Source organism: Ranitomeya imitator, chromosome 1 (genome assembly GCF_032444005.1).
Source record: "Ranitomeya imitator isolate aRanImi1 chromosome 1, aRanImi1.pri, whole genome shotgun sequence".
Lineage (NCBI taxonomy): Eukaryota > Metazoa > Chordata > Amphibia > Anura > Dendrobatidae > Ranitomeya > Ranitomeya imitator.
In genome coordinates this window covers 112,312,629-112,335,175 of record NC_091282.1, presented here as the reverse complement: position 1 = coordinate 112,335,175, position 22,547 = coordinate 112,312,629, and the positions used below count along the sequence as shown (strand labels likewise).

At 45.9% G+C, this 22,547-nt stretch overlaps 1 protein-coding gene across 1 annotated transcript in view; it reads right to left on the bottom strand.

Annotated features, from left to right (window-relative positions):
• MTX3 (metaxin 3) overlaps window positions 1-22,547 on the bottom strand; it is a 59,456-nt gene that overhangs the window by 31,435 nt on the left and 5,474 nt on the right. Inside the window, exon 2 of the mRNA XM_069749795.1 lies at window positions 8,289-8,358. Coding sequence (XP_069605896.1) covers window positions 8,289-8,358 — 70 coding nt within the window. The remainder of the gene's footprint in view (window positions 1-8,288; window positions 8,359-22,547) is intronic.

Below are 22,547 nucleotides of genomic sequence, written 5' to 3'. Positions count from 1 at the left end.
AAAAATTTGAGAAAAATGTTAAAAAATTAGCAATTTTCTAAATTTGAATGATTATCCCTTTAATCCAGATAGTCATACAACAGCAAACCATTAACCCCTTCCCGACCCATGACGCCACGTAGGCGTCATGAAAGTCGGTGCCATTCCGACCCATGACGCCTATGCGGCGTCATGGAAAGATCGCGTCCCTGCAGATCGGGTGAAAGGGTTAACTCCCATTTCACCCGATCTGCAGGGACAGGGGGAGTGGTAGTTTAGCCCAGGGGGGGTGGCTTCACCCCCTCGTGGCTACGATCGCTCTGATTGGCTGTTGAAAGTGAAACTGCCAATCAGAGCGATTTGTAATATTTCACCTATTATAACGGGTGAAATATTACAATCCAGCCATGGCCGATGCTGAAATATCATCGGCCATGGCTGGAAATACTAGTGTGCCCCCACCCCACCCCACCGATCGCCCCCCCAGCCCTCCGATCTGGCCGGTACACTGCTCCGGCTCCCCTCCGTCCAGTGCTCCGCTCCCCCCGTGCTCTTGTCCGCTCCCCCCGTGCTCCAATCACCCCCCCGTGCTCCAATCACCCCCCCTGCACTCCGATCCACCCCCCCCGGTGCTCCATTCCACCCCCCCGTGCTCCGTTCCAGCCCCCCCGTGCTCCGTTCCACGCCCCCCGTGCTCCGTTCCACCCCTCCCGCACTCCGATTCCCCCCCCGTGCTCCGATCCCCCCCCGTGGTCCCCCCCCCACCCCATCATACTTACCGATCCAGCCGGGGTCCCGTCCGTCTTCTCCCTGGGCGCCGCCATCTTCCAAAATGGCGGGCGCATGCGCAGTGCGCCCGCCGAATCTGCCGGCCGGCAGATTCGTTCCAAAGTGCATTTTGATCACTGAGATATAATCTATCTCAGTGATCAAAATAAAAAAAATAATAAATGACCCCCCCCCCTTTGTCACCCCCATAGGTAGGGACAATAAAAAAATAAAGAAATTTTTTTTTTCCACTAATGTTAGAATAGGGTTAGGGTTAGGGGTAGGGTTAGGGTTAAGGTTAGGGCTAGGGGTAGGGTTAGGGTTAGGGGTAGGGTTAGGGCTAGGGTTAGGGGTAGGGTTAGGGCTAGGGTTAGGGTTTCGGTATGTGCACACGTATTCTGGTCCTCTGCGGATTTTTCCACTGCGGATTTGATAAATCCGCAGTGCTAAACCGCTGCGGATTTATGGCGGATTTACCGCGGTTTTTCTGCGCATTTCACTGCGGTTTTACAACTGCGATTTTCTATTTGAGCAGTTGTAAAACCGCTGCGGAATCCGCACAAAGAAGTGACATGCTGCGGAATGTAAACCGCTGCGTTTCCGTGCAGTTTTTCCGCAGCATGGGCACAGCGATTTTTGTTTCCCGTAGGTTTACATTGAACTGTAAACTCATGGGAAACTGCTGCGGATCCGCAGCGTTTTCCGCAGCGTGTGCACATACCTTTAGAATTAGGCTATGTGCACACGGTGCGGATTTGGCTGCGGATCCGCAGCAGTGTTCAATCAGGTTTACAGTACCATGTAAACATATGAAAAACCAAATCCGCTGTGCCCATGGTGCGGAAAATACCGCGCGGAAACGCTGCATTGTATTTTCCGCAGCATGTCAATTCTTTGTGCGGATTCCGCAGCGTTTTACACCTGTTCCTCAATAGGAATCCGCAGGTGAAATCCGCGGAAAATCCGCAGGTAAAACGCAGTGCCTTTTACCCGCGGATTTTTCAAAAATGGTGCGAAAATATCTCACACGAATCCGCAACGTGGGCACATAGCCTTAGGGTTAGGGTTGGAATTAGGGTTGTGGTTATGGTTAGGGGTGTGTTGGGGTTAGGGTTGTGGTTAGGGGTGTGTTGCGGTTAGGGTTGTGTTTAGGGTTATGGCTACAGTTGGGATTAGGGTTAGGGGTGTGTTGGGGTTAGTGTTGGAGGTAGAATTGAGGGGTTACCACTGTTTAGGCACATCAGGGGTCTCCAAACGCAACATGGCGCCACCATTGATTCCAGCCAATCTCGTATTCAAAAAGTCAAATGGTGCTCCCTCACTTCCGAGCCCTGACGTGTGCCCAAACAGTGGTTTACCCCCACATATGGAGTACCAGCATACTCAGGACAAACTGCGCAACAATTACTGGGGTCCAATTTCTCCTGTTACCCTTGTGAATCAAAAAAAATGCTTGCTAAAACATAATTTTTGAGGAAAGAAAAATGATTTTTTATTTTCACGGCTCTGCGTTGTAAACGTCTGTGAAGCACTTGGGGGTTCAAAGTGCTCACCACATATCTAGATAAGTTCCTTGGGGGGTCTAATTTCTAAAATGGGGTCACTTGTGGGGGTTTCTACTGTTTAGGCACACCAGGGGCTCTGCAAACGCAACGTGACAACCGCAGACCATTCCATCAAAGTCTGCATTTCAAAAGTCACTACTTCCCTTCTGAGCCCCGACGTGTGCCCAAACAGTGGTTTACCCCCACTCATGGGGTATCAGCGTACTCAGGAGAAACTGGACAACAACTTTTGGGGTCCAATTTCTCCTGTAACCCTTAGGGAAAATAAAAAATTCTGGGCTAAATAATTATTTTTGAGGAAAGAAAACGTATTTATTATTTTCACGGCTCTGCATTATAAACTTCTATGAAGCACTTGGGGGTTCAAAGTGCTCACCACACATCTAGATAAGTTCCTTTCGGGGTCTAGTTTCCAAAATGGGGTCACTTGTGGGGGGTTTCTACTGTTTAGGCACATCAGGGGCTCTGCAAACGCAACGTGACGCCCGCAGAGCATTCCATCAAAGTCTGCATTTCAAAACGTCACTACTTCAATTCCAAGCCCCGGCATGTGCCCAAACAGTAGTTTACCCCCACATATGGGGTATCACCGTACTCAGGAGAAACTGGACAACAACTTTTGGGGTCAAATTTCTCCTGTTACCCTTGGGAAAATAAAAAATTGCAGGCTAAAAGATCATTTTTGAGAAAATAATTTTTTTTTTTTTTTCATGGCTCTGCGTTATAAACTTCTGTGAAGCACTTGGGGGTTCAAAGTCCTCACCACACATCTAGATTAGTTCCTTTGGGGGTCTAGTTTCCAAAATGGTGTCATTTCTGGGGGATCTCCAATGTTTAGGCACACAGGGGCTCTCCAAATGTGACATGGTGTCCGCTAATGATTGGAGCTAATTTTCCATTTAAAAAGCCAAATGGCGTGCCATCCCTTCCGAGCCCTGCCGTGCGCCCAAACAGTGGTTTACCCCCACATATGGGGTATCTGCGTACTCAGGACAAACAGGACAACAATATTTGGGGTCCAATTTCTCCTATTATCCTTGGCAAAATAGGAAATTCCAGGCTAAAAAATCATTTTTGAGGAAAGAAAAATTATCTTTTATTTTCATGGCTCTGCGTTATAAACTTCTGTGAAGCACCTGGGGGTTTAAAGTGCTCAATATGCATCTAGATAAGTTCCTTGGGGGGTCTAGTTTCCAAAATGGGGTCACTTGTGGGGGAGCTCCAATGTTTAGGCACACAGGGGCTCTCCAAACGCGACATGGTGTCCGCTAACAATTGGAGCTAATTTTCCATTCAAAAAGTCAAATGGCGCGCCTTCCCTTCCGAGCCCTGCCGAGTGCCCAAACAGTGGTTTACCCCCACATATGAGGTATCGACGTACTCGGGAGAAATCGCCCAACAAATTTTATGATCCATTTTACCCTACTGCCCATGTGAAAATGAAAAAATTGAGGCGAAAAGAATTTTTTTGTGAAAAAAAAAGTACTTTTTCATTTTTACAGATCAATTTGTGAAGCACCTGAGGGTTGAAAGTGCTCACTAGGCATTTAAATAAGTTCCTTGGGGGGTCTAGTTTCCAAAATGGGGTCACTTGTGGGGGAGCGCCAATGTTTAGGCACACAGGAGCTCTCCAAACGCGACATGGTGTCCGCTAACGATGGAAATAATTTTTCATTCAAAAAGTCAAATGGCGCTCCTTCCCTTCCGAGCCTTACCATGTGCCCAAACAGTGGTTTACCCCCACATGTGAGGTATTGGTGTACTCAGGAGAAATTTCCCAACACATTTTAGGATCCATTTTATCCTGTTGCCCATGTGAAAATGAAAAAATTGAGGCTAAAAGAATTTTTTTGTGAAAAAAAAGTACTTTTTCATTTTTACGGATTAATTTGTGAAGCACCTGGGGGTTCAAAGTGCTCACTATGCATCTAGATAAGTTCCTTGGGGCGTCTAGTTTCCAAAATGGGGTCACTTGTGGGGGAGCTCCAATTTTTAGGCACACGGGGGCTCTCCAAACGTGACATGGTGTCCGCTAAAGAGTGGAGCCAATTTTTGATTCAAAAAGTCAAATGGCGCTCCTTCCCTTCCAAGCCCTGCCGTGCGCCCAAACAGTGGTTTACCCCCACATATGAGGTATCAGCGTACTCAGGACAAATTGTACAACAACTTTCGTGGTTCAGTTTCTCCTTTTACCATTGGGAAAATAAAAAAATTGTTGCTAAAAGATAATTTTTGTGACTAAAAAGTTAAATGTTCATTTTTTCCTTCCATGTTGCTTCTGCTGCTGTGAAGCACCTGAAGGGTTAATAAACTTCTTGAATGTGGTTTTGAGTACCTTGAGGGGTGCAGTTTTTAGAATGGTGTCACTTTTGGGTATTTTCAGCCATATAGACCCCTCAAACTGACTTCAAATGTGAGGTGGTCCCTAAAAAAAATGGTTTTGTAAATTTCGTTGTAAAAATGACAAATCGCTGGTCAAATTTTAACCCTTATAACTTCCTAACAAAAAAAAATTTTGTTTCCAAAATTGTGCTGATGTAAAGTAAACATGTGGGAAATGTTATTTATTAACTATTTTGTGTCACATATCTCTCTGGTTTAACAGAATAAAAATTCAAAATGTGAAAATTGCGAAATTTTCAAAATTTTCGCCAAATTTCCGTTTTTATCACAAATAAACGCAGAATTTATTGGCCTAAATTTACCACTAACATGAAGCCCAATATGTCACGAAAAAACAATCTCAGAACCGCTAGGATCCGTTGAAGCGTTCCTGAGTTATTACCTCATAAAGGGACACTGGTCAGAATTGCAAAAAACGGCAAGGTCTTTAAGGTCAAAATAGGCTGGGTCATGAAGGGGTTAATAAATAACATTTCCCACATGTCTGCTTTACATCAGCACCATTTGTAAAATGTTATTTTATTTTGTTAGCATTTTAGGAGGTTTAAAAATGTAGCAGCAATTTTTCATTTTTTCAAAGAAATTTACCACATTTATTTTTTTAGGGACTTATCCATGTTTGAAGTGACTTTAGGGGTCCCATATATTGGGAAACCCCCAAACGTGATATCATTTTAAAAACAGCACCCCTAAACATATTGAAAACTGCTGTCAGGTAGATTATTAACCCTTCAGGTGCTTTACAGGAATTAATGCAAAGTGGCATGACAGAAATGAAAATGTGTATTTTTACCACCTAAATGTTGCTAACTTCTAAACAGTTACTACAGCCGTCAGACTCTAAGGCCGCTATTTGGTCATGAATTGCCATCACAAACATCAGGACAACAAAATCATGATCTGAGGGCAACAATTGGGATAAAGAAGAAGCCCCCACACTCTGTTAACCATTTATAATGATGTAGTCACTATTGACAGCAGCATCTAAGGGGTTAAACAGATTTAGAAGGTGCAAATACTGATCGTGGCTGATACAGCAAGTTGTCAGCTATAGTGTACAACCAACAGATGCTGGATTGTCATCTGTATGGGGAGGCTATGCTCTTATATCTCAGGTCAGTTAAAAGACGTATTGGCGGTCATTAAGGCGTTAAGTCACATGCTGTCCAGTTCCTTGTGATCCTCCTTGAGGTGGTTCTACTCCTTCATTGGAGTCCAGCTGTGTTTAATGAAAATGATAGGACTTGATAGGACTGTCTATATAAGACCTCACAGCTCACAGTGCATGTCAGACCAAATGAGAATCATGAACTGGCCAAGGAGCACACAGACAGAATGGTGGCAAGGCACAGATTTGGGCCAAGGTTACAAAAGAATTTCTGCAGTACTCAAGGTTCCTAAGAGCACAGTGGCCTCCATAATTCTTAAATAGAAGAAGTTTGGGACCACCAGAAGTCTTCCTAGACCTGGCCGACCAGTCAAACTGAGCAATCGTGGGAGTAGAGCCTTGGTGAGAGAGGTAAAGAAGAACCCCAAGATCACTGTGGCTGAGCTCCAGAGATGCAGTAGGGAGATGGGAGAAAGCTCCACAAAGTCAACTATCACTGCAGCCCTCTACCAGTCGGGCCTTTATAGAAGAGTGGCCCGACGGAAGCCTCTCCTCAGTGCAAGGCATATAAAAGCCCACATAGAGTTTGCTAAAAAACACATGAAGGACTCCCGGACTATGAGAAATAAGATTCTCTGGTCTGATGAGATGAAGATAGACCTTTTCGGTGATAATTCTAAGCGGTATGTGTGGAGAAAACCAGGCACTGCTCATCACCTGCCCAATACAATCCCAATGTGAAACATGGTGGTGGCAGAATCATGCTATGGGGGTGTTTTCCAGCTGCAGGGACAGGACGACTGATTGTCATTGAAGAAAACGTGAATACGGCCAAGTACAGAGATGTCCTGGATGAAAACCTCTTCCAGAGTGCTCTGGACCTCAGACTTGGCCGAAGGTTCACCTTCCAACAAGACAGTGACCCTAAGCACACAGCTAAGATAACAAAGGAGTGGCTTCAGAACATCTCTGTGACCATTCTTGACTGGCCCAGCCAGAGCCCTGACCTAAACCCAATTGAGCATCTCTGGAGAAACCTGAAAACGGGTGTCCACCAACGTTCACCATCCAACCTGACGGAACTGGAGAGGATATGCAAGGAAGAATGGCAGAGGATCCCCAAATCCAGGTGTGAAAAACTTGTTGCATCATTTCCAGGAAGACTCATGGCTGTACTAGCTCAAAAGGTGCTTCTACTCAATACTGAGCAAAGGGTCTGAATACTTATGACCATGTGATATTTCAGTTTTTGTTTTTTAACAAATTTGCAAAAGTTTCAACATTTCTGTTTTTTTCAGTCAAGATGGGGTGCAGAGTGTACATTAATGAGAAAAAAATGAACTTTTTTGAATTTACCAAATGGCTGCGATGAAACAAAGAGTGAAAAATTTAAAGGGGTCTGAATACTTTCTGTACCCACTGTAGTATAAACAAGAGGTGGAAATGAGAATAGTCTGTGGGATGAGTCCCCTCTGGTTTCTCCCCACCTGGCTCTGCTTCATAGACAGGTCTCCACCTATGTGTGCAGAAGAGAACCGTCAATCTAGCCCAGCTAGGTGTGAGAAAAATCGGTACCGGAATTATCCGTGTCTCCGTGAGCTCACGTAGGCCATCCGTGTGGCACACGAGCGGCACACGTCCCCTGCATCTGGTGCTGAAGCGGCCATTCATATCTTCTCTCCAGCAGCGTTCGCTGGAAAGAAGATATGAAAAATCCTTTTTTTTTTTTTTGTCCTCGTGTTTAAAATAAAGATCCCTGTCGCAACCCCCCTCCCACCCCCTGTGGGACTTCCCCCCCCCCCCCCCACTGTTACTAAAATACTCACCCGGCTCCCTCGCAGCGTCCTGTCCTTGCCGCACCTTCTCCTGTATGAGGGGTCACGTGGTGCCGCTTATTACAGTATGGGAGGTAGAGCCGCATATTCATGACTGTAATCGGCAGGGATCTTTATTTTAAACACGAGGACAAAAAAAAGGATTTTTCATATCTTCTTTCCAGCGAACGCTGCTGGAGAGAAGATATGAATGGCCGCTTCAGCACCACGTGGGGGGACAGCGCTTACAGTAGCGCTGTCTCCTGCACGGCACACGGACTGCACACGGACAGCGTCCGTGTGCGGTACGTGTTTTACACGGACCCATTGACTTTAATGGGTCCATGTAATCCGTGCGCTCCCACGAACACTGACATGTCTCCGTGTTTTGCACACGGACACACGGTCCGTGAAAACACGCTGACATGTGCAGTGACACATTGATTTCAATGTGTCTACGTGAGTCAGTGTCTCCGGTACATGAGGAAACTGTCACCTCACGTACCGGAGCCACTGACGTGTGAAACCGGCCTTAGGGAGCATGCCTGTAATTCTCGAAGCCCATTTTTCAGGGAAAAGGAATCATTTGACATGTTCTCTTTAAGAATATGCAATACACAAAACCAAGTATGGTCAGAAATATAGAAATACCTTGTGAGCCTGCCCAGGTATAATCCACAGGATTTAATATTAGTGGGGTACAAGCAAATTTTGCATAGGCCTAAAAAACAAAAGCAAAATAACAGTTAAGAAAACAAATATGTTTATGATTAAAATTCGCAGAAATAAGAGCAGAAAACAGAGGGCAACAGGCAGCCCATGGGTGAAAGTCGCCCTGAAACATATGGAAGCCTTAAGAACGAAATGAAAGAAAGATATTTATTCAGTCAATAGCTTAAAGGGCTCATTCACACGAATGTACTGTATTTTCTGTCCGTAAAAAAAAAAACAGACAGCACTCGGAGCAATGTCATTCAATGGGGCAGTGCAGGTGACAAATTTTTTTTCTGACCAAATTTGTGTGTAAAAAAAAAAAAAAAAATTGGATGTCACACGGAGCCACAGTATAGCATCCGATCTTTATGGACACATTGCAGTTCTGTAGCATAGGAAACTAAATGGTCCTGGAAATGAGTAATAGCGGCTGTAAATAACGGACTGTACAAGAGCTGCACATGGATGACAAGTCAGAAAAGCCGGATTACGTACCGGTAATGCTCTTTTAATGAGTCCACGACAGCACCCCACATGAGAGAGAGGGATCCGCCCATAGGAACAGGAAACCTACAGAATAAAAGGAGGCGGTCCCCTCTCCTCCTCAGTTTAGTTACAGAGTATAAAAAGGGAACCGCAAAAGTGTTAGTATTCATTCTTATTCAGTCACATAAATTTCTTAACTCTATACAACCATTATTTGTGACCTTAAAGGAAAGAGCTGTGCATAATTTAGGGAGGGTAATACATGGGTGCTGTCGTGGACTCATTAAAAGAGCATTACCGGTACGTAATCCGGCTTTTTACCCTTCGCCACGACAGCACCCCACATGAGAGATTTTCAGAGAGTCATTATTTGGGTGGGATTACTGTATTAAGAACAGCTCTACCAAAGGTCAGATCAGAAGACGTGGACAGATCAAGTCTATAATGGTTGTAGAAGGTAGAAGGTGTAGACCAAGTTGCAGCCTTACATATTAAATGGATCGGTACATCTGCTTGTTCCGCCCAGGAGGAAGCCATGGCTCGTGTTGAGTGCGCTTTTATACCCACTGGAGGAATCTCGCCTTTTGACGTATAGGCCAAGCAGATAGCATCTCTGATCCACCGAGATATGGTAGCTCTCGTGACCCCATGTCCTTTCTTGTGGCCCTGAAAGGAGATAAACAGAGCCCTACTCTCCCTCCATGTCTGACACCTTTCTATATAAGTCAGGATGGCTCTTCTGACATCTAAGGTGTGGAACTTATGTTCTGGAGTTACAGGTGAATCAAAAAAGGAAGGGAGAAATATTTCTTGTGACCTGTGGTAGGTGGACGCTACCTTAGGGAGGTATGAGGGGTCTGGTTTCAGGACTATCCGATCATGAAATATCAGTAAGAAAGGTGGGTCTACTGATAGGGCCTGGATGTCACTAACCCGTCTAGCTGAGGATAGGGCTACTAGTAAGGCTACTTTATATGTTAGGATTTTTAAAGGTATTGAATCTAATGGTTCAAATGGAGAGCTTGTTAAGGCCTCTAATACTAGATTTAAATCCCACGGAGGTAGACGGGGAATATGGACCGGTTTACTACGTTCACAAGATTTTATGAATCTGGAGATCCACCTATTAGCTGCTATATTGCATCCATATAGGGCTCCTAATGCCGAGACCTGAACTCTTAAGGTATTTACAGATAGTCCTAACTCTCGGCCTTTTTGCAAGAACTCTAGGATAGGTGTGAGTGGAACTTGCTTAGTGAACGGTACCGTGTAGAAGTCTAAAAATTTATTCCATACCCTACTATATATTAGGGTGGTAGATCTTTTCCTGCTCAATAAGAGGGTGTTTACTAGTTCTGTTGAGAACCCTCTGGAACTTAATAGTTGCCTCTCAAATTCCACGCCGTCAAGTGAAGACCTTTCACTTGCGGGTGGAAAAAGGGGCCTTGGTACAGCAGCTCCTTGTCTGATGGGAGAATCCAAGGATCGCATAGGCACATGGTCTGGAGACAAGAGAACCATGGTCTTTTCGGCCAGAATGGTGCAATGAGGATTACTCTTGCCTGTTCCCTCCTGATCTTTCTGATCACTAGAGGAATCAGAGACATTGGAGGAAAGGCATATGCCAGTCTGAACCGCCAAGGATGGTGGAGAGAGTCCAACATATCTGGGTGATCCCTGGTGTTCAGGGAAGCGAACCTTTGTACTTGCCGGTTGTCTCTTGTGGCAAATAGGTCGATTTGTGGTATCCCCCATGCTTCTGTTATCCTTCTGAATATGGATTTGTTTAAGGTCCATTCTCCTTGACGCAACTCGTTTCTGCTGAGGTAGTCTGCCCTGATGTTCTCTACACCTTTGATGTGCAGGGCTGTTAAGGATGTTAGATGAGCCTCTGCCAGCTGAAAGATGTTTGCAGCTATGGTCATCAGACTTCCTGACTTTGTACCACCCTGACGGTTCAAGTATGCCACTGCGGTGGAATTGTCTGAGTAAATTCTTACATTTGTTCCATGAATCTGCGGAAGAAAATGATATAAGGCACATTCTATTGCTTTTAACTCCTTCCAGTTGGAGGAACATATTAATTCTGTCTGATCCCAAGTATTTTGGGCCAGATTGTCTTCCATATGTGCTCCCCACCCAATAGGGCTGGCGTCGGTGGTAATTATTTTAGACGGGTCTATTATCCATGGCACACCCCGTGATAGGTGGTCCATGTCTAGCCACCAGGATAGTGATTCTAAGACATTACTGGAAAGAGTTATTCTACTTTCTAGATAACGGTCTTTCCCCTGAGCCGACAATACTTCGTACTGCAATTGACGGGTATGGAATTGTGCCCAAGGTACAGCAGGGATACATGATGATAATGACCCCAGTAAGGACATGGCCTTTCTTAGTGTCATGTAGGGTTTGCGTATTGCGTCTGATACCTTTGATTGTATAGTCAACCTCTTTGACTGAGGAAGAAAGCATTTCTGACTTACGGAGTCTAGCTGGATTCCTAGAAATGTCTGAACGGTTTCTGGATTCAGCCGAGATTTTTCGAAGTTGACGATCCAACCTAACTCCTGTAGGGACGAGATCGTATTAGATAAACGAGTTTTACATTGAAGTGCAGAGCTTCCTACCACTACAAAAGTCATCTAGGTAGGGTATTATCAAGGTATCTCGTTGGCGTAGATGAGCCATCACTTCTAGTATCACCTTAGTGAAGACGCGGGGAGCCATAGAAAGCCCAAATGGCATTGCAACATACTGAAAGTGACGAACCTTTCCCTCCAGGGTGACTGCTACCCTTAGGTACTGCTGATGTTCGGCATGTATGGGAAGATGGTAATAGGCGTCCTTTAAGTCTATTCCGGCCATGACACACCTAGGGAATAAGAGTTTTATGGTAGAACTAATGGATTCCATTTTGAAGGTATGATTACGCAGGAAAGAATTTAATTTTTTAAGATTTATGATGGTTCTAAATGAACCATCTGGTTTATTAATCAGGAATAAAGGGGAGTAGAACCCTTTCCCTTTTTGATCCTGGGGAACTTCTATCAGGACTTTTTTAGATAGAAGAGATAGGATCTCTATTTCAAGAGCCCTCTGTTGGTCCTGACCTTTTGGAGATGTTATTATGAAGGAATCCCAAGGGATTCGATCAAATTCTAATTTAAGGCCGTATTGCACAATGTCCAGAATCCACTGGCTGGATGTTATCTGTTCCCATTGGGGAAGAAAAAATTTTAATCTGCCGCCTACTTCCTGGTTAGCGGTATTTACGTCTCGGATTATGGGACCCGCTAAAAAAGGCACCTTTTTGCTTTGGGTCCTTCGACTCCCATCGCTCTCTTTGTTCAAGCGGCTTGTTCCTAGTAAAGGGGCGTCTCCTGAAGGCTCTCCTGTAGGATGGGAGATATTGGTTAGGGAAGCCTTTCTTCCTTTCACCTGCTTTATTCAGGAGTTCATCCAGCGTCTTCCCAAAAAGGAACTCACCCTGACAGGGAATCGCACAAAGTTTCGCTTTAGCTTGTGCGTCCCCCTTCCAATTCTTTAGCCAGAGTGCACGCCGGGCTGTGTTGACTAGGCCGGCTGACCTGGCTGCAAGACGTAGCGAGTCCACTGAGGCATCAGCTAGGAATGCTACTGCTTCTTTAATTTGAGGTAATTTCAGCAGGATAGATTCCCTCGAAGTTTTGCCTCTAATCTGTTCCTCCAATTGCTCCGTCCATACTAGTAGAGATCTTGCAGTACAGGTACTAGATATGGCGGGCCTGAACGCCCCCGTATTGACTTCCCATGACCTCTTTAGTAAAGCTTCTGCTTTACGGTCCAGCGGGTCTGTCAGGACCCCTGAATCCTCCACTGGTAGGACCGACTGTTTGGTTGTGGAGGCTACCGCAGCATCAACTTTCGGCACCTTTGACCAGGTGTTTAGGTCTTCATCGCTGAAGGGATAGCGCCTTTTAGAGGATGATGGTAAAAACCCTCTATTCTGCTTGTCCCACTCCTTTTTAACAATATCTTTGATGGTTTGTATGACGGGGAAGGACCTACCTCTGACTCCGAACTAACCGGAGACCGGGACCTGCTAGGCTGACGGGTACTGGCGCTACTTGTCTGCGCCAAACCCTGCATCTCTTCTCGGATAATAGCTCTGACATCTGAGGGAGTCATGATATTTTCCTGCCGTAGAGTTTGCATGATACACTCCGCACACAGTTTTTTGGCATAATCATCCGGGAGGGGCTGCGTACATAAAGCACACTCTTTATGCTTAGATTTGTGTGTCCTTTTCTTAGTCTAGAGGAAGGATACAGGAGGAACATATATCAGCATATAGGAAGAGACTCTTTCAAAAACTCACCCAGTGAAGCTGACAGGTACCGGTTCTGGAGGCGGAATTCGTTTGGTGGTAGAACTCTTCTCTGGAGGTCGGCCACCACTCTTTGTGCTGCTCCTCGTGCTTCTCTCCCTGCTGGGAGAGCGCTGTTGCACTGCGGGCAGGTGCGCTTCATCGGCCAGTGAAGCCATTTCACACACACCGGCCCGACGCTAGCGCTGCATTTTTAAAACTGCCGCCCATTCTCCTGCCTCCCCGGACCAACCCAGAAGTGCTCCCGCGACTTCCGGGTTAGACGCGCCGCTCTCACTCACCATGCGGCAGCCGGAGGCTATTAAGCTGGCCGCTGCAGCGCGCGCGTCCTCACAGTGCCGGCCGGACCTACGGTGACCGGACCCGGACCGTGAATGTTTGGCCAGACGAGGGGGGAGGCTGCAAGCAGGGGCTCCCCCGCCGCTGCTTCTGGTACCGCAGCCCCTGCCGTTCCCACAGAAACCGGCGCAGGCGGGTGCATGGCCCAGGGATCCTCTTCATCTGTAGGTAAGCCGGGTCCCTGTAGGAACAGGAAACCTAAACTGAGGAGGAGAGGGGACCGCCTCCTTTTATTCTGTAGGTTTCCTGTTCCTATGGGCGGATCCCTCTCTCTCATGTGGGGTGCTGTCGTGGCGAAGGGTAAAAAGAATAGTCCGAGTTTTCTGTAACAAACTCTGAATGACTTTATATACATATGAACCTACCCGAAGAGTGATTCACATCTCACCAAGTGATGGTGTATATGTCCTAAACTGTCAGTAAGGGTCCGAACTCTGGGACCACCAACCTACTTCATACCCTACAAAGTGGCATTCTTGGCCATCTGGCTGTACAGGAAACTGCAGCTCGACTCACATGAATGGGGCCACACTGCCGCTCCGCGCAGACTCAGACTGGATTCACACATCTATGTTTCGATGCCTAAGTATAGACCATAATGCACAGACCGGCCAAGGGTCTCCTGACCGGAACGTGACAGTTTCATATATGCCTGTGAGGCTGTCGGAGACCCGTGGCTAGTTCATAGATCAGAAAGCAACACATGAATGTGTGAATGCAGCCTAAACGCTTGCAATGCAATGGAGAGGACGCGACATTGGTGTGACGCTGCAAACCCTTCATCAGGCACCAGACCTGCACGGCATCAGGTTTCAGTAAATGTTTGGTGGTAGAAACATTTGTGGATAGGTGAGAAATATTTTTATCACCCAAGGGAGTCTGTCGTCAAATAACAAGCCCCTGAACAGCTGCCAAAACGTTATTCAGTGGTTTGTGAAGAAGTCACTTACAGTATACGGCTTTATTCACACATCAGTATTTTTGATCCATGTTTCACCAGTACTTGTAAGCCAAAACCAGGGCAGTCTCCAAAACACAGAATAGGTGTCAATCTTTCAATTACAGTTTTCCTTCTGTAAGTGGCACTCCTGTTTTTGGCATACAAATGCTGATGTAAAATACTGACCAAATACTGATGTGTGAATAAGCCCTAAATAAAAAAGATACATTAATAAAGTTTCTTGCTTTACCTGTAAATAATCATGTTGGGGGTCCACAATCTCAGAAGCAGCCATACACTCATACACTACATACGCCGTGAAGCAAGGTGCTGCCTGTCCACTCACACACTGCACATGTGCTGGACACGACATGTCTTATGAGCCAGGACTTCATGGATACACAGAGGTCGTACATTTGATGACTTGTGACACCTGCAAGAATTTTACCAAACGACCTACAATACTATTTCCTCTACAGTGGGGTATAGGCCCGGCTAGCATCCCTGAAATACAGCAACTAATGTGAGGGATTTGTTGGACAACAATTTTATAGGAAGTTATGATGGTTTAGGTAAAATTAAACCCCTTCAAATGGCTGGATACTATAACTGCTTTACTAAAGATGTTGTCTACTACTAGGACAAAACCTTCTTGATCTAAATATTTGCCCCCCCCAAAAATAATAAAGCCTATATTTACCTCCCATGTCGGTGCTGTTCCAGCGGTGTCGGCACTCACTCACCCCGGGGCTCTCGTGCGGTAGTGACCGGCGCCAAACCAATGCTGGCGCCACTGTCTCCACCTTCCAACATTTTGAACATGAAAAGGAAGCCAGAGATCAGCTGCAGCCCGGACTTCCTCTTCATGTTCTATGCGACAGAAGGAGGAGTGACGCCATCGCTGATTGGACACTGGGCACCACGCGTCATGCAACCCCAAGAGAGCCCCGAGACCGCGAGTGCCGAAACCACGGAATGGCGCCAGCACGGGAGGCGAACGTAAGCTTCATTATTTTATTGGGGCTAAACAGTTAGGTCAAGAAGAGGTGGTCCTAGTAGTGAAAAACCACTTGAATGGTTTTATGCTTCCGGGATAGATAAAGCAGGAATCAGAAGTGATATGTGAACAAAGTCTAAGGCCTGCTGTGTTATTACAAACAAACCATTATTCATTAGTGTTTTGGATCCGAGTTTCACTGATATAACAAAATGTATACTAAATACAGTTATAAATGATCCTTTTGTATTCATTGGTGTGCTTATTAGTTCTGCATTGATTGTGTTCCCTTTTTCTGAGTTTTCTCAGTGACAAATGAAGAACAAATAAAAAACTGAAAAAGCGCCCGCTATTCATTGCGATGTTAAATCAGACAGGACACTGATTGCACCGACACCATCCATGTGCTGTCTCCGATTTTCTACATACTTATATGGGTAATTTTTATCTGAGATTCAAATAAAAAACAGACTTGTCTCTGTGATTATTTTGTGGCTATAGGGTGAACAGCACTATAGACTATCAGAGATTCAAGTGGAGCTATTTCGGCACCAGTCCTTCCTAATGATGGCATAAAAGATCTCCACACGTGGAGCAGTTCAGTACAGAAACTATTGGTGGTGCTCACGTTAGAAATAATTCAATGTCATCCAAGAAAAAACTGAAAAAAAAAATTAGTCTTACCGATAATTCGGTTTCTAGGTACCTTCCACAACAGCAGCATCGGAGGATGTCTCCCCGCCCTAATGGGGGACAGGAAACACAGAGAGGTTAAATACCCCTCCCTGCAACCACCAGTGTTTTTTCTGGACAAAGTAGCATGAATAGTTACCACTCAAGTGCAGGAATCATCCAATAAGAATATCAGGTAGGGAGAGAAATTAGTTCTGTCGTGGAAGGTTCCTAGAAACTGAATTACCGGTAAGACTAATTCTATTTTCTCTAGCAGTATCGGAGTGATACCAACAAACTAATTTCTTAGGGAGGGACAACAGCCTGCAGAACTCATCTGCCGAATGTTAAATCCCTATTAAAATCCAGTCTGTAGTGCCTGGTGAACGTATGGACTGAAGACCAGGTGGCGGCTCTGCATATCTGCTCCGTAGATGCGTCTCCTCTCTCCGCCCATGATGTCGATACCGAACGTGTAGAATGGGCCTTCAATGATGACGGAGGAGATACGTTCTGAGATGAGTATGCAAGAGATATGGCTTGCTTGATCCAGTTAGTGATCGTGTTTTTTGCCGCCTTCTTGCCTCTGTTTCTTCCGGAGTGTTGAATGAACAAATTCCGATCAATCCTCCATATTTGAGTTTGTTGGAGGTAATAGAGAACTACCCTTTGGACATCAAGGGTGTGGAAGGATTCTTCCTTTATATTGGAAGGATTTGGGCAAAATGAGGGCCCGCTGTGGAACTCTGAGGTTAATTTTGGCATGAAAGTGGGGTCTAGATGGAGGATAATACTATTTGTTGTTACAGTTAAAGTAAGGCTCCTGCAGAGACCGGGCCTGTAGTTCTCCTATCCGTCTAGCGGAAGTAATTGCCACTAAAAAGACAGTTTTAAGAGTAAGAATCTTCAAACTAGCTTCTGATAATGGCTCAAATGGGTTTTGGGTTAAGCTATTAAGAACCAAATTAAGGTCCCAAGGGGCAGTGCGATTATGAATTCTGGGACGGATTCTAATAGCTGATGTCATGAAGAATTTTACCCAATGGTGACTAGCTAAGTTCTGGTCGAAAAAGGAACTAACAGCTGAAACCTGAACCTTTAAGGTGCTAGGATTGAGTCCTATATCAAGGCCTATATGCAGGAAATCAAGTATTTGTGCAATATTTGGATGGAACAGATCTGGAGTGTTCTGGGAACACCATAATATGAATTTTTTCCATACCTTGCCATAAATGGCATTAGTCACTGGTTTTCTGCTCTTATGAAGCGTTTGAATCACTTCATCACAGACCTTGCTTTTAGTATTTTGGCTTCAGCAGCCAGGCCGCCAGGTTCAACCTGTGTAAATTCGGATGTAACAGGGGACCTTGACGAAGGAGGTCGTCCTTTTGAGGTAATGGTAGTGGACCCTCCTGGGTCATGTTCATCAGGGCACTGTACCAGCTCCTTCCTGGCCACATGGGGGCGATCAGAATCGTAGTAACCCCATCGGATTGAATTTTCTGTATTGTCCTTGCCAGAATCAGGATTGGAGGGAAGGCGTGGGCGCGATTGAACCTCCAGGGGTGGGAAAAGGCATCTACATCCCGCGCTCCGTCCGTGGCGTTCAGGGAGAAATATGTTCCTACTTTTGCATTCCAGCTGTTGGCGAATAAATCCACATCCAGGGTCCCCCATCGCTTTACTAGGGAGAGGAAAACCTCCTGGTCTAGGCACCATTCCCCCGGATGTATGTCCTTCCTGCTGAGGAAATCTGCCTGGGTGTTGGCGGATCCTTTTAGAAGGACCGCTGTGATGGATAGGAGGTGTTTTTCTGCCCAGGAAAAAATTCTTGCAGCAACCAATTTTAATTTTGCGTATCTCGTACCCCCTTGGTGACGGAGGTACGCTACTATGGTCATATTGTCGGAATATATCCACACATGGTGACCATGGAGGAGGGTCGATGCAGCCTTCAGTGCTTGTTCTACCGCCTTCAGCTCTCTGAAGTTTAATGAGCTGGCTCTGATGTCTGGAGACCATATTCCCTGGAAGTGGGTCTTTTCCACTATGGCTCCCCATCCCCTTCGACTGGCATCTGATACGAGTATCTTTAAGGGAAGCTGGTCCCAGCTGACCCCTTTTTGGATATTTTTGCGGCATTGCCACCATGTCAGGGATAACTTGACGTGATTGGGAAGAGGAACTTTTTTGGATAGGGAGTTCTGCTGTCTGTCCCAGGATGAGAGTACATGAGTCTGAAGAGCTCTTGTATGGGCTTGGCCCCAGGTTACCATCTGAATGCAGGACGTTAAGGAACCCAGGATAGACATAGAGTGCCGAAGGGTAGGGGCCTTCAGGACTCTGTATTCTGAGATCTTCTGTACCAGATCGAGCTGACGCTCTCTGGGCAGGAAGGATTTCCTTACTTTTGAATTTAGCAGGACCCCTAGAAATTTATTTTTTGTGGAGGGAAGAAGGTCTGACTTCTCCAGGTTCGGGATCCAACCTAAGGTTTCCAGGATCTCTAGAGTTTTTGTCACATCGGAGTTTAGATGGGAGACCGTTGGGGCGACAATAAGGAAGTCTTACAGATATAGTATTATACAAATCCCCTGATGTCGAATGAAGATCACCGCTTCCGTCATGGTTTTTGTGAACACTCGAGGTGCTGACGAGATGCCAAACGGGAGGACATTGAATTGGTAATGGCTGATTTGATAATCCTGGGCAATTGTAAATCTGAGAAATTTCTGGTACTTTTGATGAATGGTAACATGGTAATAAGCATCCCTCAAATCTATTGTAGCCATCACCCAATTCTAGGCAATAAGGGGAATTGCCAACTTGATTGATTCCATCTTGAATCTCCTGTATGTGATCACCCGATTTAGGGGCTTGAAGTTGATGATGATCCTGTGCTTCCCAGAAGGTTTTCAAATCAAGAAGAGACGAGAATAATGGCCTTTTGGCTGTCTCTTGCAGCTGTACAGGAGAGATTGTGCCTGCCTGTAGTAAATCCTGAATACCCGAAAATAGTGAGTTCCGGGAATGGAGATCCTGCAACGAGGTGATCCTTAGGCACTGAGGGGGAGAACTCTTGAATTCTAGTTTTAATACATACTGGATTATTCGGAGCACCCACTGGTTTGAGATGGTCCTCCATTGGTGGACGAAGTTCGAGAGTCAACCCCCCACAGGCCGAGAGTAGTCAATGTTTGTCAGGAGTTTGCTGGTGTTGGGGGACAAGGATATTCCTGCCCTTCCCCCCTTTGGGATAACTCCAGCAGCCTGTTTTGCCTTTCCACTTGAATTCCCTTTGGGAAGTCTGATCTTTGGGGAATGAAAAAAACAATTTTTTGGGGTTCCTTTGTTCTGGAAGTGCCTTCTTTTTGTCCGTAGCCTTCTCTAAGATATCGTTGAGGGCTGGACCAAACAAATAGTGACCCTGAAATGGAATGGCACAAAGTTTTGCTTTTGATGTGATGTCGCCACTCCAGGATTTCAACCATAGGGCCCTCCTAGCTGAGTTAGAGAGGACAGCGGATTTGGCTGCCACCCAAACTGATTCCGCCAAGGCATGAGCCAGGAACCTCGTCGCCTTCTGGAGAAGGGGAAGGGAATCCAGAATCACCTCCCTAGAAGTACACTGGGTTAGGTGATCCTCCAGGGTTCGGAGCCAGTGAAACAGTGATCTAGCCACACAGGTAGATGCTATGTTTGTTTTTAGGAGGTTAGTGGAGGTATCCCAGGATCTCCTTAGCAGGCATTCAATTTTGCGATCCATGGGGTCCCTGAGTTGAGAGGAGTCCTCAAATGGGAGGGCTGTCTTTTTCGGCACTCTATACAAATGCACATCTACCTTAGGAGTATCCCAAAGGAAAATATCTCCATCTAACGGGAAGCGATTTTTTAATTCAGAGGGAACACTAAGCCCCTTCTCTGGAGATTCCCATTCGTGAAGAATGAGGCTCTGCACATTTTAATTGCACGGGAAATCCTTTTAGCTTCCTAGCTTTGAGGCCCCGAAACATTTCGTCCTGCATGGATTGTTTCACCTCCTCTTCCTCTACCCCCATTGTACCCCTCACAATACTGATTAACTCCAGTATGTCCTCAGAGGAAAAATAATATTTTTTAGTATCATCTTTGGGGGTGGAAGTGGAGTCCTCATTCTCCCATATATCCTCTGAGTCTGAAGTGTGTAATTCACCAGAATCTGAATCAGACTCCACAGCTGCTAATTTCCTCTTTTTTGGAGGAGGGGGCTGTGGTAATAAGGTATGGGACAGGGCCGATACCGAGGACTGAACCTATTGTTTAATGAGGGACTTGATACTCTCAGCAGGGAGGGTTGTTCGGCCCGTAACACCTCATCAGTGCAGGATTGGCAAAGTTGCTTGATGTATGTGGAAGGAAGCCTGGCAGCACATACACCACACTTGCGACTGGACGTTTTTTCCCTTCTAGGGGCAGGGGCCTTGTCTCCCTAAAAGAAAGAGAGAAGGGGGGGCTAAGCCTATTAAACCACCTAGGGGAAAAGGACCTTCATCCACTACTTACAGTAGGAGGGAGGACGCTGAGCTCAGCAGAGGCAGAGAGGGGAATTTTATCACCGTCCATGGTCTGTCTGTCCGTCCACAGTCACTAACAGACAGAGGATCTTACCTGGTGGCATCGCCGACCAGGATGAAATAATTGAGGTCTCAGCATCATCTAATCGTGCTCTTCCTCTCCCAGGTCTGCAGGTGGTGCGGGGGGAGGGACCCCCGGAAACACCCCATGTGGCAGAGGAATCCTGTGGGATCAGCGGTGATGCCGGCACACGTGTGTTCTGCACTCTGGAACGCACCAGAAGTAAACTGGAAGTTCGGGATTGCGTCACTTCCGGTGCGCGTGCACCACGCTGTCCGCACCACAAAGAAAGGAGGAACCCGGGGAGCTAGAGAGGACCCCGGCCGCACATCACTCGCCCCGCTTTACCCCCGGAGGGTGCGCGGGAGTAGCGGTAAAGGAGGGTCCCGAGTCACATGGCAACATGATGACAGGAGCAGTGTATGGAAGAAGGAGAGCGGAGCCCCCGAACTTCAGCTGCCCGGCAATAGGTAATGGAAAACTGGGTACTCCGGTCGCTGGCCACGGCAGCACCACAGCAGGACCTCTTCATGCCCCAAAGGGGGAAAGGAAAAACACTTGTGGTTGCAGGAAGGGGAGGATATTTAACCACTTTGTGTTTCCTGTCCCCCATTAGGGCAGGGAGACATCCTCCGATGCTGCTGTCGTGGAAGGCGACTAGAGAAAGCGGCACTCGCCAGGCTCTGCAGTAACATTGTTTATTCCATCAGTCTAGCAAAGAACATGGTAGGCAGGGAGTGAGCGGGAGACTGTGAAGGACAACGGCTGTTTCGCGCTATCAAGGTGTTTCTTACCATGATGACGGTTTGGACCCCCTACAATCGCCTCGATAGCGCAAAACAGACGTCGTCCTTCACAGTCTCTCGCTCACTCCCTGCCTACTGTGTTCTTTGCTAGATTGGTGGAATAAAGGATTTTACTGCAGTACCTGGCGATGCCGCTTTTCACTTTTTTCTTGGATGACATTGAATTAGCCCTATAGACTATAATGGGTGGGTGTTCTATCTGTGATAGTCATGTGATACGTCATTCACACAACAGTAATATCAAACATGATAAATACAATTATCTTATTTCCACTTTCATATCCGCACAGTGCTGAAATGGAGCTCGTACTATGTGCACAATGATTTCCAGCACAAACAAGATTTCTTGGACATCTTTCACATGCCGGGAAGGACGACATTGTTCCCAATCGTGTTTAAACTGGAAATGATTAGAGAAAACTGGTATTGAGAGAACAAAAGCTATAAAAGTGGTAATATACTGAGAACCAAGATAACAAACGTCTCAAACCCTTCTGATTGAAACATGAGGGGATATTCAGCAAAACTTAGACCTTGATTACATCACGTTCATGACCGACTATCAACATATAAGTCAGAAAAAGAGACCATCCCATAGAGCCTCATTGTACAATTGAAGTGTACTGTGCAGTATAGGTTTTACTGGATACCAGTGTATAGCATTACATTATAAATTGCAATATTCCATCCCTTTTTTTTGCAATTCCAAAGATGAAAGTGTCATTATGGATACCTAAGGACATGAAGTGAGACATTGGCAGCTTTTACCATTGTACACACTGAGTAGAGATCAATAACCTGATGTTAACCCGGCCTAACACAAGGTAAAAGTGCGAAAGTCGGCTGTAGCACCAAATCACATTTCCCTTCATATTCCCAAGGATTTATGTGACAACTTGTGTCATCAATTTTAACATTTTTCATGATTTTTTTTTTTAACATAAGTTTTAATACAGATGAGTGGGAAGATTTG